The 23,703-nt window shown below is 41.9% G+C and overlaps 1 protein-coding gene and 1 long non-coding RNA gene across 11 annotated transcripts in view; one reads left to right on the top strand and one right to left on the bottom strand.

The window, feature by feature from the left end:
• ARNT2 (aryl hydrocarbon receptor nuclear translocator 2) overlaps positions 1-20,012 on the bottom strand; it is a 92,845-nt gene extending 72,833 nt beyond the window's left edge. For 2 of the 10 annotated variants that reach the window (XM_068203768.1, XM_068203773.1), the window contains exon 1: positions 19,590-20,012. In XM_068203768.1, the coding sequence (XP_068059869.1) occupies positions 19,590-19,620 (31 nt within the window). In that variant the 5' untranslated portion in view covers positions 19,621-20,012. The other 8 variants (XM_068203767.1, XM_068203772.1, XM_068203769.1 and 5 more) reach the window with 6 other exon arrangements.
• A 1,326-nt stretch (positions 20,013-21,338) lies between these two features.
• LOC137481572 (uncharacterized) lies at positions 21,339-22,974 on the top strand. Its single transcript, XR_011003552.1, has 2 exons — positions 21,339-21,455; positions 22,670-22,974. It is a non-coding gene; the product is annotated as an uncharacterized lncRNA (long non-coding RNA).
• Positions 22,975-23,703: the final 729 nt, after the last annotated feature.

Here is a 23,703-nt window from a genome sequence, read left to right as displayed (position 1 = left end):
CAGCTCTGGAGATGGTGGCCCCAGCTCTGCTCCTCTCTGCAAACGACAGCCATGCATCCTGCTGAGGAGCTTTAAAATGCTGTGCATGACAAGATTTTCTAAGTCTATCTTACAAAAGGTCCTGTTAATTACACTATTTTCAGCCACTCGAGCTATACTCTCCTTGCCTAAATACAGCAGACATGGACAGGGCCAGGTTTAAACCCAAAGTCTACTGGAGAAATGTTTTTTCTGACTCCCAGAGACTTTGAATCTCTGACATGAGCTGTGAGGACCAGTTCCAGGTTTGCTATTCTGTGCCAGGTACCACTGAGCATGCTCTCCACAGGGCTCCTTTATCCTTCAGTGTCTACTGTAATAAACACGACCAAAGTCAGATACCAACACCTGACTAAACGAGAGGAAATTCTACTTTTATCAATACAAATGTGACAGATTTCCAGCCACTAATCCACAGAATGGCTGAGATGTCAATCACTCCAAGTAAATGTGGATTTAAGGCTAAACACAGAATTATGAAAGCGTCCAATCCCATCAACAGCATCGTACACAATGATTTAAAAATGTTCTTTTAAATATTCTAAGAAAGCAGATTTTAAAAACTTCTTTAGAAACTGTATTTTTCATTACCCTGAAGTCATACGGGAGTTAGATGCATCTCAGTTAAATGGTTTTGATTGCAGTCAATTGCAAGGGGGATTTTCTGCCTAGCATAGAGACATTTAAGAATAAACTATATCATAGCTCTTACTTAGAATATGCCAACAAAAACATGAAGCCATCATGTAGTCAAAAATATTTCACAGAAACACTAATGCTCAAAATCTAGCTGTATATTTAGTCATTGCTTTTACATATTAACTACAGAGATTATAAAACAGAGCTCACTCTCAAAGACTATAAAAAAAAAACCGTTTTCATTGTTCCTGATAACTCTGTTAACACTGTTTTACTTGCATTCCATTGCCAGACACTTTAAAAAGACTGCACATCAAAAACATCTACTGTACAGAGAGGATATGCAGAAAAGCAAAAACATTCCTTGCCATGCTCTCGACAGAATTACAATTACAAATAAATCACAAAATATAAGATATCCCACCTTTAAGGAAGACTCTTACAAAGATGCTATTTCTTTCCTGTGAGCAAAACCTTCTTGGAGAGAAATTTTATCCGCATATAAGAAGAGTCAGAAACCTCTGGGAAGAAATGTAGCAGCATTGGTATTCTGCTCAGAAAATGTCATCACAGATCTGTTTACCTTAACTGTGGACCATGATTCAGCCGGTGACAACCGTCTTGCATACTGATCAATTTATTTGCAGCAAAATTACTAACATTTTCTACTTTAACCATTTAGGTTCTGGAAAGAGCTACTAAGACAGGAATAATATAAAAATCCTAATTAACTAAAAACTTTCCCCTCCACCACAATGCTCTGTGGTTTGGGGTGTGAGGGGGGCCCACCCCTAATCTTGAAGATAAATTAGGGCATATGGTGAGCAGTTAATAGAGAAACGTTCTCTTTTTCAAAATGAAGATCAGAGCTTTATCCTCTGCCTGCATCCCAGGTGAATGTTAAGCATACTCGAAGCGGGGGGGAGATGATGAGATTGAGCTGCTCAGGTGAAGGGGCACTGTCTGTTCAGCAGAGACTGGGACCAAGCATTTAAGAGAGTGGCCTAACTGGTGATCCAGAGGCCAAATCCAGTTACCTCGCTCCCTGCCTTCTCTGCTGTGACTCTGCAGGAGATGCAGGGTCAGTAACACACTTAAGAGGTATCTGCCATATGCCCCACCAGTAGACTGGAAGAGCAAGTTTTGAAGTCAAAGAGGTGAAATCCTCTATGGTACCTCCACATTTGACTGCTGTGTTCACACAAGCCATCCATGTGGGATGTTCTGGGATCTCACTCCAAGCCATGCCCTTTTGTGTGCCCCATAGCTCAACAACACCACCTGGATGTACAAAAGAAGGTGGGATACAGACAAAGAATTGGAAATGAACTGTGACAAAAGAGACTTCTGGTCTACTTTAGCGGAATTCGTGCAGCTTGATGGACAATGTGAGACCAATCACTGCAGGATGAGCAGCCAGCACTCAAAACCAGGATCCTCTGAAGCATCCAAAATTAGATATGCCATGCAGAAACCACAGTACCCAAAAACCCCACTGTGGAAACATCAATCTTATGATCTGTAAAACCAAAACATTATTTCATACATTACTGGCTGATTTTGAATGTTATTTTGACAGCACTTCTTACTTTAATTTCCAATTTTCATGTTACTCACCTTATTCATTCCAGTCATGTTGGTAATTCCATTCATCCATACCTACCTTGTGGTCAAGGCACAAAAATTTCCAGAGACATGATGAAGTAAGGAAAGGATGTGGACCACAATCATATTCACTGCCTAGATGACCAACACAACCCATATAATTGAATAAACTTAGAATCAATTAGCACAATCCAGAAGAAGACAGAAGTCACACCTCTGCACCCACTGCAGAGAACGCTATAGACTAAGAATTAAACTTGAAACAAGACAGAAGATGCACTGGGCTACTTGAATTTAGCCTGGGAAGAAGGGAAAAGGTAGCTGCTTCTTCATTCCTCCTGTCTTCCTGACAAATGGCATTGCACCTTATCCCCCTATATTTTTCCCTGGCTATTTTTCCACTTCTTATTCATAATTCCATGTTATCTCTTGACCTATTCAGCCTCTGACTGAGGTGAACTATTTCTTGTACTCTCTTTAATAAAGTGCATCCAACTGCTGACAAGTCTTGCCAAACTACAACCATTTCCCTCAAAAGATGTTGCTGAAATTCAGAACAGGGAGCAAAGGTTAAAAAAGAAGTCTTAATGGCTCCTGTTCTGAAAGCATGTCTCTAGTCCTGGAAAAACAATAAACCTTCTCAGAATTAAAACAAGGCTTGTGTCTGCACTGAAGAATGAACGTGAAAACCGACCTGAACCTAAGCACCTGGCTTGCCTCTAAAATTTGATAATCCTTCCCCTTGCAGAAGTAGGGGCTTTAACTCAAACAGAAGAGCACCCAGGTCTCCACCATGATTATGATGGACTGACACATTAGAAGAAAAGTACTTCTTACACTTCCAAAGTCTGGAAGTGCATTTAGGAGTGAGCCAGAAGCAAACCCAAGGACCTGGGGTAGACTCACATTGATAACACAACCTGAGCCTCCAACACTTGGCAAACGTCTCAGATATAAATAGTTACAAGTGGGAAAGTGCACATGCAAATCGGGCAGGGAAGTAGGGCAGCTACTGTAAAAGACCAGTTTACAGGGAGGATGAAAATCTGACTGAGAAAGGCTGCTTCAGGATTGATGTAAACATCATTAAAAGAAGAGAGGCAGGTGCTTAGCTTACATGAAGGGTCACAGTAAAACAGCAGACAACAGCAGCAGGACCATTTAAGGTGTCTGAATGTGACCCTACCTGGTTTTCAGCAACTACAGACACGATAATGCAATCATACAACATAATTCCACACTTAGTTGCCTCTGCATTAACATGCCCTGGTTTTATTGACGGTATTTTGGTTGACATTACTGACATGTGGCAAAGGTGCCAAGCAAATCACCAAAAACCAAGACACCCCAAACTATGCATCATTTCCATTTGAAATGAATGGTGATTCTTCCTCCTTCTTTGACATTTTGTATTTGCCAAAAGTAACTGCATAATTATAAGTTATGTGCAAGAAACAGAAGGTAACATTCAATGTTATTTTCCATACTTTTTACTGAGCATCAGACTAGCAAATAGCATATATGGCTGTTCTGTTATGTACAACTGCCCACAGCTGACCCATTAATGAACTCACAAAAACTGTGCAAGCACACACCCAGCCTGGGCAAACAAACATGAGGAAAAAATAACAAACTCCAAGGACTTTCTTTCAAATTTCTCAGAGACAGATCATGCTCCGTCCATTAAATCTTCATTTAACAAGTCTGCTTCATTTATCTTGTTTTGGTTGGCACTCAATTAGAAATTCATGTACAGGACAATTTTTTCCCCCTTTTTAAAACAGAACAGTTGCTGTATTTCATGCAGTAAAACATCAGGCGGTCAAGTGGAAGCTGCAAGACCAGCTAAAGCTACACCAAAGCCAGGCACAATAATCCTGAATTAGGCAAAACATCTCCATACAGCCCTGTCCACAGGACTATCACTAATTTTTAAAAGGGCCTAGTAAAATTTGTTGCTTAGTAAATAATTAAAGAGAATAAATTGAGAGTTACCCAGTTGGCAACTGCAAGTTAAAAAAAACCAAAAATAACCCACACAGCCATGCTCTCAGCTTTACTGTCATTTCAGTTATGGATGTGTTTTGTCATATCTGCCTCTACATCCTTAAGATTTATTGAGATTGGACTTCTGTCTACACAGAAAGAAAAGCCCTCTCATCCAACCACTCCCCATCTCCTGCCTTGCACAGCATCCCAGTTATGCTGGCCGCTCTCATGACTACATATATATACACATACATACATATATATACACAAAGAGATACAGAGATAGGTGTATGTACACACATATATAGGTATTTTTGTATACACACACATATAAATATATAAATAAATATTTTTATATTATATAACTATACCTATAACTATAAATATAAACACCAGAAGAGTTAAGCCTGGATTCCTTCTCCCACTACATGGCTTCTCCCCTCCTGGGTGTCACCCCAAGCCAGTGCACTCCTCAAAGGCAATGTCAAAGTGTTTCAGCCACTGTCACACTATCCCACAACTTCCCCCTTCTCATCTTTCTTACCCTCCCTCACCCTTAGCATTTTTGGCAAGCTTTCCTGAGCAATCACAACTATCTCTGGATGCCCCAAACTCCCTACAATGGGTATCTGTGGATGCCAAAAAACGATATAGGATTTATGCAGAGCCTATCCAAAACTGTGGAAAAGAAATTCACTGAGCTCTGTGAATCAAACATCACTGGCTGGCTGGAGGGTGGGACGGTAGCCATGGTAGCCAGGGAAGCACCACACAAGCTTACCCTGATTTTATACTCCTTCAAGCACCTGCTTTTGGTCAGTGCTAGAAAAGATAGGAAAATTTTTACTTTCAGGACAAGACAGCATGTTTTTACATCAGGAGCAGCAGAAGTAGCATTTCTTAAGTGAGTTTCTTCTACAAAGGGAAGAAAGATAGGAAATTAGCCAATTACTGCTATTACTTTATTTCATTAACAATAAAATCAAGCATTTTCCATTGTATGCCCTTGCTCTGGATCACTGATTATTAATTTTATACTATCACTGTTGATTTTCTGTCCTAAACTCATCTTGTTTCCTTTCCCTGTTCTATAACGATAAAAAAAATTTGCAAGTAAATTTCCTTTTATAAATTCCTATGTAACTGTTTTATGATAAAGAAATAATAACAGTAGTAATTGCTCAATAGTTTATCTGCACTATGTCATCATTTGAGGCTTCATTTTTGTTCATTCATCTTCAAACTATTTATTTTAAAATAATATTACCACAATCTTCTATCAAGTAGTCTGGCTTATTACTATCTATCTAGCAATTATTTTCCAGCAATAGAAGCTGGTTTAGATTTCAAGCATTTTCAGTGCTTGATCACAAATCTATTTTTTCATGTACAAGTTCAACTGCCAATTTGTGGAAATTATTTTAAAGCTTCTATTAAAATACTTGCAATGGTATACATAAAAAGAAAACAGATCAATACCGTGGCTCTCCAGAGTTTACATCCTAACAAGATGACAGCACTCTAAACTCCTATCAAGTACATAAAACATAGTCAATAGCTGTATAAATGCAAAGAAATAAAGATAATTGGTAATAAATCTGTCCAGAACATTCACCAAAATGGATTTTAACTAAATGCAGATCAGGGGCAGCCTAGCTTTCCCAGAAATCCAATGTCTTCTCTCAACTATTTCATTTTTATCTCTAACCAGAAATGCACAGAATTCACATGAAAGTCATTGCCAACATCACTTGTCCATATTTTCTGTTAATTACAGAAGAAATCAGCTATCAGATTGCATGAGCATGAGAGGCTGTATTTATGACTATAACTTTTGGTTCACATTCAAAGAAATTCAACAACATATTTCTTAAATAATGAGCAGAAATGTTCAAGTGAATAATAAATTCTTGCTCTCCTCTGACAATTGTTTCATAAAAATATTCTTTTAACTCATTTTCACTGAGCACTGTTTTAAGTTCACAGGTGCAAGTAGTTACATAAGTTATCCTAAATGCAGAAATTTGAAAATGCATGGAGCCAGACCCAAAACAGAAGTGTTATCCTGTCCCTGACGTGGCGACAACAGAGCACGGGGCAGTCACCAGGAGGAATCTCTACAGCCACTGAGGAAGCCCACGAAGGCTTTGTACATCCTCTTTCTGAGAAAGTGGTGACTGTCAACCTCCATCCCACCAAACCCAGCACCACTGCTCTGGTGGTGGCCCAAGAGCTGCCCTGCAAGCCACACTGTGGTCTTTGTGGCGCTCCCAGCACACCAGACCGAGACATTCACTCCCCATCAGCTGCAGAAAGCTTGGGAGCAACACAGCCCAACGACAAAGGTGTAAAATGTGCACCACTCTGATTCAAATTATTCACTGAAAATTACTGACTCGTGTCCTTCAAATGCCTTTATTATTTATTACAAAGATTTTTAAGTGTGCCTCAGAAGGGTCTGTTAATTTTAAATTTCATTCAGAACAGCAACTTGCGTTACCAAATACTTAATTATGAGTAAATTTACAGTGTCCTTGGGCACTGTGGGTAATCAGAATGCTATTGTTTTCATTAAACAGCGTTCTATTGATAGCACTAATGACTTCAGTTCTGCCTGATCAACAAGCAAATGATGCTTATTTGATGTTATGATAATTAATTAGCCTTTCAGGTGTTTTTACACCACAATTCATTACTAAGAATAAGATTTTTTTATGTGAAACACCTTAAAAAGAATATTGGTATTCGTCAAAAACACATTCTAAAAATAGGGTGTGGTTCAGTACTTATTTCTTTTCTCACGACTTCTAATACAATGTTCTCTGCCTAAAAACTGCAGGGGAAAAAACCCACATTTAACTCCTTTCAAAAACCCAGCCTGAGCCTGAGCATTGTAAATACTCACTTCATTTTATGCCTGTCTGAAATTCCTTTAAGTCAAAGGAGATTTTCTGATTAAAATTTCTTTTCTATTTTTTTCTCTAAAGACTGAAGAAAACAGCCAACCTCACTTTCCCACAGCAGCAAGAAGAATCAAAAAATATGACTCCGACGGGGTGTACAAGTGAACAGCCATTATTTCTCAAACTCCTTACTCAGTTTACAAAATACCGTAGTCCAGCCTCCAGACCATGGAAGAGGGCTATGGATAAGAAAATTCCCGATTCAAAGTGAACTGAATCTCGAAAAGCCACCTGAAAAGAGTGCACCAGTGTTCCCACAATGCTCATCTGTCACCAATCTGGATGTGTTCAGTTTAATCTCCCAACAAGGACAACCTTCAGAACATCTTCTGATGTCGTAACTAATCTGATACAACAACCCACATTAGCAGTTACCCTCCTCTTTGCAGATGAGTTTCCCAAACCCGAATTTTTCTGCAAGAAAAAACCCCACATTTCAAATAGAAGTTTTCACTGCCCCTTCACTTCACTGAATATTTTTTAGAACATTCTTCCTTTTAGGTAATTTCACATATTGTATCTTTCATGTCTTTAAATAAAAAAAAAAAAAAAGCAATAGAAGTTCACAAGATTTTGGGTTCTCAAAATTGGATTTACTGTTGTTGTTACTTTCTAGAATTTTTTGTTCCTACAAATATTCCAAATGGCACACCCCAATGTTATGGCATAAGGGAAACCTTTATAGGCATGTAGAAAATACAAAATACTACGAAGCTCTGCTGCAGAATATTCCTTAGTGTTACTTTAAGTTTCCTCCCAAGAATTTGTCATGAATTTTGGAACACTTTTTTCTGCCTAGCTTCTTCCCAGAGCTACGTCCTGAACATATTTCATAAAACTGAATCTCATGCTTTTTTTTTTTAAATTACCAGTTTAACATAAGAGAAAATGCTGTTTCCAGGTGGGCTGTGCTAGACATTCTGGAGTGATAGCAGTAATAGCCATGCTCTTACTTGCTTTTTCAGAATTACAGAATACAAGATTTGCTGGATGTTCTACCAGTGAACCACTAAACAACAACAAAAAAAAAGCATATAACAACAAAGCATTGTTTTTCTATGTCCCCATATTCACATTAAACATGATTTGACATCCATTACAAGCCACTTGTTCCCAAAAGCATACAGACAGTTCTGTGCATATATCAAATGCAGAAGTGAAGAATGATACTGAAAAAACCCTCATTGTAAACAAACTGGATGTTTGTCAAAAAACAAGCTGACTGTTTGTCTGTAAATATTGACCAAAGTAAGGTTTTAGCTTTGCTATTTGCTGACTGAAGAGCAGCACAGGCAAGTACACAGGACACACAAGATTAGTCTGAATTCCAAACCTGGCAATCAGGTTCCAGCTACTACAGGGACTCTGTGCAACAAAGCAAACAACCAGTGGCAGTCACGTGCATTTACCAAGAAATCACTACAAATACTTTATCCTTACATTTCAACATTAGAAAGAATAATTTCATTTTTGAAAATATATTTACTTCCAGGGACAGCTCATTGAATTTATTTAAAGAGCAGTTTGAGTTAACTCACTAACCAAATACCCCCTTATAATACATTTTCCTACTTTTAAAATTTAACTTGCAAATGCACAACGAACACTTGAAAACTATCTCATAATTTTCACTCAGTGCAACAGTATTTTTCATATAGTTTGATCATCTCTTTGGTGTATGAAGCAATGCATATTTTGCTCTCAATCTTAATACAAACTGTAACTGGATAAGAATAAACTAATGCATTTTTCAAAGACAAATTTAAGTGTCAAAAGCAACCATAAGACAACACGATATAAGCTGTAAAATCTATATTAATACTTAAAAGCCAGGTGGATTGTTGCTATTTCAGCACTGAAATAACTATCATGTGTATATTCTTCCAAGACATTTAAAAAGTACATTATCCAAATATTCTACCTACTCTGTAAAGAAAATACAAATTAATGGTTATTCATGTGCCTGGAATAAATAATAACTGCTGTTTCCAGAGAGAAAGAAGCTGTATATTTTCCTTTTCTCTCTCTATTTCTTCCCAAAGGGAGGAAAATTTTTCACTAATCCATCATAAAAGTGGTTGAAATAAAAGTCTATTAATAAAACATTATCAATTAGCACATCACAATGAAACACATTCTCTGCTTGTCCCAGCATAGGCATCTTACAAATAAGTCATTTTTACAACTGATACACATGAAAAAACAACTCAAATTACACAGTCTTACAAACAGGACTTGCAAACCAGTGGTAAGATAAATGAAAACAAAAGTCAGATGACTGAATCGTGGCATGTGAATGTTATTTGCCAGTGATTCAGAAGAAAGCCTGTAGTGAACTTGAACCCTGCCCATGGCCTGTACCACGAGCCTGCCTCCTTGCCCTGGTTGATTCTCAGACAGGAGGCAGCCAGCCAGTGACACATGAGAAATGTGCAGCAGCCAGGAATTTTCCTGCACAGCGACAATTTACCAGTCTCTGAAATTCTTATTTCTAATCACCACATTCATTTTAAATTTAGCAATGACGAAAGCATATTCGTCCTTAGGACAGTCCTGAAAAACCCAGAGAGGGGCGTAGGTGGACACGATGAACGCTGGAGCCGAGCTTGGATACACCGTCATTGACCTCCGCTGAAACGCTCAGAGACGGAGCCAAGGCTCCTCAAACCCTGAACCATTTACCACATGCGCGCCCTTCCTAGAGCAAAGTGAGGATTGGCATGCTGCCTGTGCCTCACTCAGCTCTGCCAAGGGCAGAAAGGCTTTTGCACATCAGTAGATGAGGCAGAACCAATTCCTTAATGTCATATCAACCTTTTCATCAAAGTCGTCAGATACTACTTTAGAGAAGGAATAAAGAGGCATGTGCCAGCTATGAGACTAATGAATAGCTCTCCTCCAGCAAAACATAATTCAGCATGAACTCCACGTTACTGTTCTTTCCACCCACTCACACATCCCCAGCTGATAGTACTCAACCAAAATGCCAACAAGTAAAACCACACACCTTCTAATTCAGCTACTGTACTCCAGCACTAATATTTCACTCCACAGTGCCATCCTACAGCTGCCTAACCTCAAACATTATTTACATATTTACGTGCCTCCTTTTTTAAAAACATGCATGGAACCTGGAGGGAGAAACACAGGTGACAAAAGGGAACACTTTGGAGAGCAAAGATATTGAGACTGGCAGCTTGCCCTAAAACATTAAAGACCATTATAAGTCTCACTCCCATTTACAGTTCAGAACCAAAGCGTTCTGAAGCAGTAGGAGAACACCACTAAAACAAAATATGATTAAGTCTTGAGTCAGGAATCAGTTAGGAAATGTATAATGTTAGCTTGTCTGAAAAGTGAAAGAGTATCAAGATATATTTAAGCAAAAGACTAATACATCTCAGAAAGGTACATGTTCATTGAGTGTACCAGAAACAGATCAGAGAGTACAGAAAGTCCAGGATCACTCGGGTTTTACTCAGAAGAAAAACAACCCAGCATCTGTGATCTTTCAAGAACCAAGGCAAGGGAGAAAATTCCCCACTGCTGTCTTATTCTGTGATTATCCATAATGGAAATTTTATACTTAATTTTAAAGTATCTCTAATGGGCTATTTTTGGTAGGGGTTCCATGTATAGTCTGATCTAGAATGTTTTATTGTTATTGAGAATCCAGTTCCAGAGAAATAGTTTCACTTGGAGCAACCCTAACTCACAGATGGCAGAGAATCCACAGAGACATTACACATTTTTAAGAACTTGTTTCAGCAAACTGGGAAATTTGGATCCTGTAGGACTCAACACTGGCATTTGGGGAAGATTGTTATGTTCACTTAAGACATTCTTAATTCCAGCACTGCACTTTCCCCTTTGCTGGAGATGCAGCTAGAAAATGAGAACAATTTTCCAGTCCTCATAAGAGAGCTTGAAAATGCTCCTATGCTTTTCACAGAGATTGTTAATTTACTTCAATTTCAACAACAAAAATGCATATTTCAAACCTTCACTAGCACACCAAGTAAATTTACTTTTTTTTTCCCCTTAAAACAAATATTTTCAGATGAAAACATAAAAAACTTAGCAGAGGATCTCTTACCTCTGAAACACTGAAATCGTGACATGGTACCAATAATTTGCCATTATATTCTTACACTGAAAATCCCATTACAATAAAAGAAAGTTTTAATTATATAGCCTTGATTTCTACTGGTCAAACCACTACTTGCTAAAGAAAGTGCAAAACATTTTCAGGGTGAGACATCTATATGCAGAGGGCCAGAGTATCTCTAAAGATGCTTAATAAAATTAAATCCAAGGAAAACACTGGTGTCCCATACTGTGACATTAATATGACTCACAGGAGTAGCCAATAGAGTGACCACAGGGCAACCTCCATGGATTGATGCTGAATGAGCCACCTCTCAGTGACTGGGAGCACAAGAATTTATCATTTCAAACGAAGCTTTTCTAGCTATCACTACTTTAAGTGTTTAAAGCTGGGCTCAAAACTGAGCTAGGAACTTTGCTAGCAATTCCACTGGACACAACACAATGGAAATCCAGCTCAGCCATGGCCTGGCCTTACTAACAGCAATACAATTTTTTGTCCATGAAAGGATGATACATGATGCAGAGGGCAGTGACAGACAGTAGCTAATGCCTTTTAATATCTAATTTTATGGCTATAATCCACTTCCCACAGCTACTGTCACAATCAGCACCTCATTTCAGGGGCTGACTGCTGCCATGTGTGAGGGTCACTGTGTGCCGGGCTGATTAACCACTTTACACGTGGCAGAAGCTCAGCAATTTAAAATACCAGCCTGGTTCTCATAGGCTGGTCACAGTTAACTTGCCACATAACTTTAGCAGCCTGGCCCTCTTCAGGACACTACTGGGCAACTTGCAGACATACCAGACACAGCCTGGTTTTATTTATTGCAATAGTTAAGTGGAGACTGGGGATGCACTCTGCAAAGCACAGTCCAGAAGACAGGAGACAACCTCTGTTCTCAAAAGAATTTAACAGAAAATTGAATAAAATCTGAGACCACTGCACAAGTTATTTTAACTCCTCTTGCATTCAAAATAATTAGTTCTATCCCAAGTTCTAAAAGCATTTCCAGTTCAGTTAGAATTTTCCATCCAGATATTGCAAGCAATAGAGTTTTAAAGTATATGCATTTCAAGGGCATTTAACAGCACCCAGATGCCCACCTAGCTTCACTAATAGAAACAGCCAGCAGTAACAAGTTCCTAAAACTACTTACTTGCATGGAACTGTGCTCTGGTTTAGTACTGGGAAAGTATTAGACATCATTTTTCAAAATCAAGCCTGCACGTTCTTCAGACACGCAGGTTCCTTTGCTTTTACCTCTGAGGAATACAAATATGCAGTGTTTTTGTTCTTTGCAGCTCAGTGATTTACTGGCATGCCTCTTCCCATAAAATATTTGCATATATCTGAGAGTCAAACTGTTCTGATACATTCTGTGTTTGCCAGGAAGTGAACGCTTCACTTCAGTGTAACTGAACATTTAAAGAACGACAGGCACCAGGACAAATGGCAGCATAATTAACATACCAATGAAGAGCCAGTTGTTAATTACTATCCATTTTAGGCATTTTGTATGAGCAACTTACCTGAAAAGCCTTTCCATCTGCATGCTGGCAAAGCCAGTAATTAAACAATTCAACACCCCTTTTGCTTGATTAGAGAAAAAATTACAATTATTTTATATTATTCTACTTGTCATATGCAGTTGACATTTAGATGAGAAAAACCTGCAGCAGCTCAGATCTAAGCATTTGAAATTAATACTATGAGCTGTCCTTGAACAAAACAACAACACCCATCCAGGGCAGATGTAAGCTAATAGAGGCTCCTAATTTGACACAGCTGATTACACCTCCCAGTACCTGCTGGGCTGCAGGGAGGCAGCACAGAAAAAGTACCACTTTTCTCTAAGGGGGACTTCAGATGCTCCCCACAGAACAAATCTGAATTCATAAGCTGTTGAAAGACTTGGGAGTAACACCAGCACAATGCTAGGATTCATTTACATTTCAACAAGACTGAGAAGTCAATACAAAGCTCAGCACAGAGAAAATACAGTAGTTACAGGAGTTGTGAAAAAGGTAGAGACACCTAAGTGTGAAAAGCAGGATTGAAACCACAGGACAAATACCAAAGATAAGCAAAATGGAAACAAACACTCACAAAAAGGAGAGAGGAAGCAGAAAGTTTAGAAGCACTTATCAGTATGTTGGATATCCAAAAGAAAGGATCTCTCTCCCTGTGCAGATGGCTTCGCTCAAGGAAGACCAGCGTGCTTTGGGTACAAAAAAAAGGAAATTACATCTATCTTGAAACCAGCTTCTAATTCATTACGCATCGCATGACTACGGCCACTAATCCATGCCAACAATAAAACTGAGATCCATTTGAAATTTTGACTATCCAAAATAAACTCTGAATCAGCTCTTGCTAAAAAATTGTCATTCTCCATTTCATCCTAAATTTTCAAACTGTCATTTCTGCACAGTAAAGGCCAGATCTTGCCAAAATCCGGTAACATTTTGTGACAAAGTAGCTTTCCCAGAACAGACAGACAGTGCACAGTCCATGGGGTTTTATCCCATCTATTAATTTTCTATGAATATTTTCCCATCTATTAATGTGGATTTTTATTTGAAACAATGGAAGATAATGAAGGATTATTTTTCTGAAGTTTTTTCTTTCCATCTATCTTACTTGCGTTACAGTCAGAAGGCAAATAAAATGTACCAATGCAGCCCCATAAAATTTTTCTTTTCCTCCTTGACAGAATGATTGATACAGTTGGGGTGACAGGAAATGCTTTAGAGCTGAACAAAGAAAACACTGTTAGCAAGAAGTAAACTGTACCAATGATTTCTAGAGCAAGCAAGCACCCACCCACGATCTCTGGAATGTCACATTTTTGCCTGTGTTGTCCAGCAAATGTAATGTTTTGCAAGAAATATGTTGCAGAATGGTGAAGGAGCACCTCTGACTTTGCTGATTTCTTTCCCACATAACCTTTATCGAGCACAGCCCTACAGCCAGAGAGGCAGCTGGGGTTGGTGTCTGCACACATCTCTGCTCTCCCCAGAGCTGGCCAGACAGAACAGCTCATCCTGAGCTGATTCATCCATCTCTAAACACTGCTGGCCAGCCAAAGACACTTTGCTATTGATAGACTGGAAAATCTGCCAGAGATCTACACCAAGAGTCGCGATCTGAATTCCCATCTCTTAAACTCAAGACCCCTCTTTCTCTTTCCTACAGCAAATTTTAATAACACTGTAATTTCTGCAGGTAGCACTGAATTAACACATTTTCCATTCTTGCTTGTCAGTTATGAAGCAGTAAGCCCCCCAAAATTACTCTGAGCGACACACATATCTGATCTTCACAACCATTTAAGCATAATCTCTGAATACATCTTCATAATGACAGCCCCATTTCTGTCCTCTTAATAACAATAATCACTACATCAACAGGGTTATTTTGCCTTGACTATTTTGAAAAGGCTATTTTTTTTCTTTCTACCTAATCTCTATTGCAATTTTCCTTTCTGCTAAGAAATATCAGCAACACCATATGGTATTACAAAAATCAGCAATATCTCTTTTGTTTTGCATTTTTATTAGAGCAATGGGGAAACATTATTCTATTGAAAAAAAAAATTGGAATTAACCACAAGCTACATATGCAAATTTTAAATAATTATTTTGTGATAGAAGAGATGAAATTTTTTGTATGCCCTATACCTATATAATAGAAATATAAAAATAATGGCAGTTCAATGCCAGTTACTGTTCAGTACACAGTCCTGAAGGACAAAACATTATCTCAGAACAATTCAAGAGGCATTGGCATCTCATACTACAGTTTGACTGAATTAAGGACCAACTCTGCAGTACGAGAGCTATGAAAACGCGAGAAGAAAAAGATCTGCAATGTAAACCTCCCATTAGCTAATGAGTGTTCTAATTTTGAAACCCTTTTTCTTAACTTTATCCTAGAATGATTACTTTTTTGCATACCAGAAACATCAGAGCTCATTATAACCTCCATCACTACAACACTCCATTTACTCCCCAGGATGCTGTTAAATTGATTTTTTAGTTTACTGGATAGTCTGTGTTGTAATGAAGGGCAGAGAGACAGCAATAAAACACAACTTTTGAGCTTTGAGTTGAGTGATTTTGAAATCTAAAACACTGAAGTAGATTCTTTTTTTTAATCATCAATTTCAAAGCTGTTTGAAATCTAACGAAAAGAATGGCCAGATTGTCAGAAAGCCAGTTCCTTCTGGGAATGTGAACTGGCATCAAAAAAAAATTCTTCCACAGCACTTGGTAACTTCAGCCCAAATGTAGGACTGGGTAACAAATTATTTGGTTGTCAGAATATCTAGTTCAAATAGAAGAGTGATTTCTCTCCACTTAACTCCCAAGTCAAACAAACACATAAAACCCAAAACCACCTCCCAGACCCAATGCACTTACCTAAACCAAGAGCCTAAATGCAGGGCTTACAAGTCTTCATAAATATGACAGAAAATTTGCTGTTAACTCATTACAAACTGAAAGTAAAGAGAGCTAATTTAGTAATATTTAAGTTAAAATGCCAATTTTTTATATTTTGGATTAGCCATGGGCTGAAAGTACCCCTCACGACCTGCTGTGGTTGCAGCAGTAATATCCTAAGCCCCAGCTACTCCTCTCTCTCATGTCACAACATCTCTACACAATTCTAGTTGATACCCTTTGGAAGACATATTCTCCATACCTTCATTTGGGGCTCTCTGCTTAAAAAGGAATCACTAAAAGGAACATTAGGGATTACATTAACAACTCAGTTACTTTTTTTTTTCCAATTAAATATAAAAATACAACCTTAGGGATTTATACAATCATAAAACATAGCCAAAAATGCATTCTGTGGGATCTTCCCTCTAAAGTAACTCTAGATAAACTGCAAAATTTCATGCTTTCTCTTGACTTGACTTTTGAGTTCGTGGTATTCTGGCAATACATCTGTGTGTACTACCTTCCATTCAGGGGTACCTCAGTGGGGAGAACTGAAAGGATGCCTTTCAGTTCATTTCTCATCACCTGACCACAGCAGAAAGTTGCTGCTCACCCATCAGAGTGAGCCAGACTGGAACTCATCACCCAAAACCAGCTGATGTGTCAGGAAAAAAACCTCCTAAACTCATGAAGAATTTTATGTTTTCATCCCACCCTGGCTAACACAAGAATCACCACTTCATGTATCACACTCAAGTTAAGTAAAATCTGAACCCCAAGAAGCAATAGTTGCGGATAAAGTTTGCATTCCAAAAATAACACCTTTAAAACAGACATGGCACTAAGTTACTTTGCTGCAAGCAGTAATACACAAAATGCTTGTAACACCTCCACAGTTTTTTTGTTCTTAAATCCCATTTAATATGCCAATCTTATTTCAGCAGGAAATAAATGAACTGTGATGCTTTGTGCCAATGCAGATGAGCTTCCCACACACCTGTATTGTTTCGCACTTCAGTTTGTCACCCAGAGTATGAGAAACCAACCCAGCACTCCCAGCCAGACCCGTTCCCAGGCTGAGCGTGCAGCGGGAGGAAGCAGCTTACCCCACACAGCCCCTCAGCTGTGTCAGGGGGATGCCCAGCTATGCACCTTCACCACAAAGAACCATCAGTGCGTCTGACACAGCCCAGGAAGCCCACAGAGGCGGCCTTACTGCCACCACAAATTTGGTCCCTGACACTGCAGCTCCCGTGAGCCTCAGGTGGGAAAGGATGCAAACTGCTCCCACTTCTATGAACTTCCCTAACTGAAACTCTCCATTAAAAAAAGATCAGTGGGAAAAATGATAAATCTGCATCTAACACAAGAGAGAAGATGCTGCCACAGAGCACTGCACGGGTCTGCAGCAGGAGATCCCAAACTGAAAGACTTTCACTTGGTTAGAGAACATCCAGCTTTTCTCTCTCTGGTAATCCCCATTCCACTATCTAGAATATGACTAAAACCACATGTATTTGTATTGTGGTAGCTGCAAGTTAATGTCCTGCCTAAATTACCAACTGTTATTAGAACCCCAGACAATTGCTTAATAAAAATTTAATCATATTGTAATTTCTAATCATCATTAAAGATGCTTAACAAGTTAATCCTCTATTGTGCTCCCCTAACACTGCAGATCAGAAAGTCAACTGGCACAAGGTGGCACAGCTTCACCAATACTAATAGGGCTACTCTCATCTTACTCCAGCTGAGGATCTATCCCCAAGAGAAAACAACAGGATTAAAATCATTTCGCTGCAGAGTTTGACTGTTTCTCTGCATTGCTTTGCAGTCACTTATTAAAAAAAAGAACAGTGACAAATTATGATTTGAACAAGCCACAATACAAGTCCAGATATTTCACACAGTTTTATCTTCTGCTGTCCGTGGTAGAGCAAAGGCAGCACTATGCTGCAGATCGAGGATCCCCTTTCCTCACAGCTCCCCACTTCGACTTCGCCCCGGTGTCTGACAACAACACTTCTCGCACAGAAAAGGTGGGAGGATCACTACCAGGCAGCGAGTTTGTCTGTCAGCTCAGATCCGCTCCAGCCGCCCAGACGGGAGCAGAATGATGCTCTGTAACCTCAGCCTTGTAGAAGGGATCTTGGTTCACTTCAGGAAGCCAACACCTTTCCTTATCCTTCCCACGGACCAGCAATCTGTGCTTCAGAGAGTTTGAGGACCACACTGCAAGTCAACTTTCACCGTGTCACGTGCACAGAGATGCACACAGGCAACACACTTGGCCCTTCTTTCCTCTTTTCTTTACGTTTCCTCAATAATCCCATTACAACCCCTCAATTCACGAAGTGGTCACAGGAGAACAAAGGTGAAGCCCTACTCAGAGTTAGGAGCAATCCATGCATGCCGTACCTCGTGCAAGCACATCTCTCTGTGGGTTCAGCCACAGGCAGGTGGGTACAGAAAGTGGAAAGGGCAGGTGCCCAAGGGCCACCGGGCTCTGCTGTAACTCGGCAGTTTCAGCACTGACCTCTAAGCGGACAGGGCTGTTCCTTCAGTGTGCAGCCTGGAGAGCAGACGGGAGAATGGCAAACCAAACCCAAGTCAAAAAATGCTGTTTGCATCCTCCTCTGTCTGCAAAACTGATTTCACTGAGTGCACTCAGTGAAACTCTCTGTTATGATGCACAACATGGTACCCTGGAAGCTAAACAGTATTAATTTCATAACCTTCCCTTAAGTATTAATTTTCATTTAATATGTAGAGTTCTGATATTAAAACCTACTCTGATTGACAAATATCAGTTTCTGCTTACTGTATTGGCGCTTACTGAACCAAATTCATTGTTTATATCATAATATTTACTTTCAGCATGACAACTATACCAACTAAGCAGGATTTAATCTAATGAACAAGCTTTAAACATTAGTTGGCATTTACTCAAGCAAGCCTTTAATTGTCAGAACTCAACCTGACTCTACAAAAAATGACACAATGCAAGCACATACTAAAACAAGTAAAACTGAAATTAACCTCTAATAGAAATATTCTTCCTTAGTACTGAGCCCAGTGCAAGATCTGTCATCCCACTTATTTTTAGTGTCAGATACTTGTTGATCCACACCAAGCTGACCCAAGTACATCTCCAAAATACTACTCTGGCCTTTCATCCAAACTCACTTTATTCCATCACGCACTGAATAAAATAGATGTTACATCTCACAGACTCGTAACAAAACGTCGGGGAATGCCTTCCCTCAGGCAAAAAAAAATGAAATGGGAAAATGCTTGTAAGTTTCTTTTGTCAATAACTCTAGTAGTAACAGCAAATATTTACTGCATCCTTTGAAATAAAACAAACACAGGGCACATGCCGAGGTGCCCTTGGTCAGTTTCAACACCGTTTTGGCTTCATGAGCCGACAATAAAGCTGACAAAGGTAGAGGCAGGGAAAGCCAATGTTCCTACTCATCCCCAGGGCAGGCGCGGCTCCGCACTGCCCGCCCCGCTGTCCTGCTGCCCTGTGCCCGCGGATGCTTATGCACAACTGTTCATTTCTGCAGGGCTGCACCGAGCGCGGGCAGCCGGGGCCAGAGGGGCGGCGTGTCCCGAGGAACCCCCACGGGCTCCCGGCTCTGCCCGGCCCGGGCCCCGCGGGGGCGGCGGCGGCGGCAGGAGCGGCGGGACCGCCCCGGGGCTGCGGGGACCGCGCCGGGCCGGGCGGGGGGAGCCGGCGGCGGGGGCGTGTTGTGCGGCGGGGCCACCTGGGGCGAGACGGCAGCTACTCACCGGGAGGGTTTACCGCCGCCGGCGTTGCCATCTTGTCTCTGAGAAGAATTAAGACAAATGCAAGAGGGGCGGAGGGATGCTCAGAGCAGCCCGGGGGAAGCGCGGGAGGGGCGGGCAGCCGGCGCCAGGGCGGGCGGGCCGGGCGGCGCGGGGGCGGCGGCTGCTCCCGCCCCGGGACCGGCGGCGCTGCCCGCTCCGTGCGGGGCGGCCCAAGATGTCCGATGGCCCCGCGCCGCCTCTGCTCATGCGCCGCGCTCAGTGAGCATGTGCCGGGCGGCCGCACATGTGCGCTGGGCCCGCGGTCGCCGCTGCCCGGCCGGGACCCCCCGCAAGAACCGGCGGGAGCCGCCCCCGACACGGCCCCGGACCGGCCGCCCCCCTCGGGGCTCGAACCCGCGGCCCCGGGGCGCGAACTTCCCTGAGCCGGGGGCAGCCAGCGGAGCCCGCGGGCGGGAGGGGCGCGGGGCCGTGCGTGGGTGCGGCCCAACGCCCCCAGCACCAGCGGGGAATGGGGCGCTGAGCTCCGGCACTGAGCGGGAGGGCTGGGGTGCTCTGTGTCACATTTACATTGAGGGAGGAGGTTGGGGTGCTGTCCTTGACCTCCGGCACTGAGCGGGAGGGCTGGGGTGCTCTGTGTCACACTGACATTGAGGGAGGAGGTTGGGGCGCTGTCCGTGAGCTCCGGCACTGAGCGGGAGGGCTGGGGTGCTCTGTGTCACACTGACATTGAGGGAGGAGGTTGGGGTGCTGTCCGTGAGCTCCGGCACTGAGCGGGAGGGCTGGGGTGCTCTGTGTCACACTGACATTGAGGGAGGAGGTTGGGGTGCTGTCCGTGAGCTCCGGCACTGAGCGGGAGGGCTGGGGTGCTCTGTGTCACACTGACATTGAGGGAGGAGGTTGGGGTGCTGTCCGTGAGCTCCGGCACTGAGCGGGAGGGCTGGGGTGCTCTGTGTCACACTGACATTGAGGGAGGAGGTTGGGGTGCTGTCCGTGACATCCGGCACTGAGCGGGAGGGCTGGGGTGCTCTGTGTCACACTGACATTGAGGGAGGAGGTTGGGGTGCTGTCCGTGAGCTCCGGCACTGAGCGGGAGGGCTGGGGTGCTCTGTGTCACACTGACATTGAGGGAGGAGGTTGGGGTGCTGTCCGTGAGCTCCGGCACTGAGCGGGAGGGCTGGGGTGCTCTGTGTCACACTGACATTGAGGGAGGAGGTTGGGGTGCTGTCCGTGACATCCGGCACTGAGCGGGAGGGCTGGGGTGCTCTGTGTCACACTGACATTGAGGGAGGAGGTTGGGGTGCTGTCCGTGAGCTCCGGCACTGAGCGGGAGGGCTGGGGTGCTCTGTGTCACACTGACATTGAGGGAGGAGGTTGGGGTGCTGTCCGTGACATCCGGCACTGAGCGGGAGGGCTGGGGTGCTCTGTGTCACATTTACATTGAGGGAGGAGGTTGGGGTGCTGTCCTTGACCTCCGGCACTGAGCGGGAGGGCTGGGGTGCTCTGTGTCACACTGACATTGAGGGAGGAGGTTGGGGTGCTGTCCGTGAGCTCCGGCACTGAGCGGGAGGGCTGGGGTGCTCTGTGTCACACTGACATTGAGGGAGGAGGTTGGGGTGCTGTCCATGCCCTCCTGAACTTAAGGGGAAGATCGAGGTGCAGGTCAGCACGCCCCAGAGCTGAGCAGATGCCGAAGGAGCGCTGTAGAACGATGTTGCCACCATCCGTGTTGTCCCCAGATAATGACATCCCTTTCCCCCTGAGGTGATGAGGTTCTCTAGAAGGTGGAAGGGGGACAGAGCCCCTTGAGTTCACGCTCATCGAGTGTACAAAAGTGTCCAGGAATTCAGACATTCTCTGTCCCTCCAGGTAGAGTGTATGAATGGTCCCATATTTCTCTAAAAACCTTGCTTTGGCTCACACTGCACTCGCTTTCATGCTAAGTAGTGCAACTGAACAACTGATCCTTTGTAACTCAGCTCACATCTCAAGGCTTTGCATTGCAAACACAAGGACAAAAATACACTTTCAATGAAATTGGAGATTCTTCTCATAATCTCATAACTCGGGTCTTCAAGGGGAAACCCCCCCACTATTCCAGAATTAAACTGCAAGATTTCTGAAAAGCCACTGGTGTAATAACTGCAGCAGTCATGTGTAATGTGTGTGAAATAATTGGGAAAAAATAATGAATTTTGATGGCTTTGTCATCCCCCTGGAATGCTGCAAAAGCCTGTTAATCTTTAAATGCCTGCCCATGGCTGTGCTCAGTTGCCCTGAACAGCCCTGCAAAAGTTGATGGGAGCAGTCAAAATGAAAAGTTGCAAATCAATCCCTTGCTTTGCCAAATGAGTAACCTGAACCAGTTTATCCATTAAGATGTAAATTGGCAGAAAGGCAGGGAAAGCATGGAGGCTGTGTTGACTCATTTCCTGTAGAGGAGTTTAATCAGAATGGCACTAAATGCTCCTGGTTATCTAGAAAGTTTATTTTATCTTTGATTTATTGTGCTTTTCCCTATCAGATGTGGAGCCGTTTTTCCAAGCATCTCACTGCTTTAGTGCCTGCTGATGCTGTAGAGTTTTGGATGCTCAACAGGCAATCTTAATTCTTATCTCAAGGCATTTACCCTGCTAATACTAGACTGTTAATATCAGCAGTTTTGTAAATGCAGCTTATTTCTGTTCAGATAAAACATTGTGATTTGATGAAATCTTGGTTATAGTTTTTCTAGACACTTACCTTTATGAGGAAGGCAAAATTTGGAGTGACTTACCCTGCTGCAGAGTCATAGCTCAATTCCTTCAGGTTTCTGCAAAGTCTGCTGTTCAGATTGCACAGGTAATGCTGGTCATGAAAGCTTTTCCACCAGCCTCCATTATGTCAGGTAACATATGTGCATAAAGGTTAAAAGGTCAAGTTCCTAATACTCTAGTGATAGTAAAAAACCTTATAAAGCCAGAATTTATAGCATTAGGCACTCCTGAAGTGTCCTCTGAAGACCTTTACAAGTGTTCAAAGGTTAAACCTTATCTCTCTCTTACCAAAACACACTAATATTTCTTATTTCGTTCCTATTTTAGAGATAAGGAAGCCACCCTAAAAAAACTGGAGAGATCTGACAGTGCACTGTCGTAGCTTTCAACAGACAGATGGAATAAGTCCTACAAAGACTGAATATAAACCAAGGAAACTACTCAACTGCCTTGTGCTGTCCCCTTGCATGATATTCCGTGAGATGTTAGATTAACCCAGAAAAAACACATTACAGGGTATTTGATATTGTGCTCTGCCTAAATAAGACTTTGGGGCTTAGAATGGAACAGGTTCTGTCAAATCTTCTGTGATTCAGACATAATTATGCAAAATAAAGCTGCTTTTCTTTTTTTGTTTGGTGTGAGCTTTGTTGACACGCTCTGTTCAGTTTCACACGCAATTCTTTGTTCACTTAAATAGATTGAGAAATGAATTGATTTTCTCTCTTCCCCATCTTCTCTATCTTAATAGCCGGTATTAGCAGAGTCCTTCAGAATCCCTGAAACAATCCATAAATGAATGGAATTATTCTCTATTTATCTGTAATACTCTACTTCCTTGATGTCTCGTCCTGAGCCTTTCCAGATCTGTGGGGAGATCCATAACACTGGCAACAGCTGCTCATAAAATTGTGTTGTAGTTATGGTGGAAATGCACACTCTGTATTTTACTTGCACTGTAATTTAAGGAACACATACACAGCAAAGCAGGAAATCACTTTAGTTACAGAATGAATTCATGTTTTGTTAAGTTCATGCTGAGCTATGTACCTTGAAAGCCTAAATCCCGTGGAATGGGGCTCCTCACAACAAAAGCAGGGACAGGGCTGGACTCTACCCTGGCACTTGCAGAGAGATTAAGCAGAGCTGTATCAATATCCAGCACAAAATATTATGGATATGCAAGATAGCAACATGCAAACTTTTCACTGCTCCTGCGTCACAACAGGGGGTGCGTCACCATTTTAATAAAATTACAAACAAGTGTTGACATCATGTGTAGCAACAGGAAAATAAACAAATTAAGAAAAGTGATTTTTGTCTCAACCTTGTTATTATGTACCAGAGAATGTCTGTTAGGT

The sequence above is a fragment of the Anomalospiza imberbis genome, chromosome 13, assembly GCF_031753505.1.
Source record: "Anomalospiza imberbis isolate Cuckoo-Finch-1a 21T00152 chromosome 13, ASM3175350v1, whole genome shotgun sequence".
Classification (NCBI taxonomy): Eukaryota; Metazoa; Chordata; class Aves; order Passeriformes; family Viduidae; genus Anomalospiza; species Anomalospiza imberbis.
Note: the sequence above shows the minus strand (reverse complement) of the source record. Positions and strands in the feature narration are given on the sequence as shown.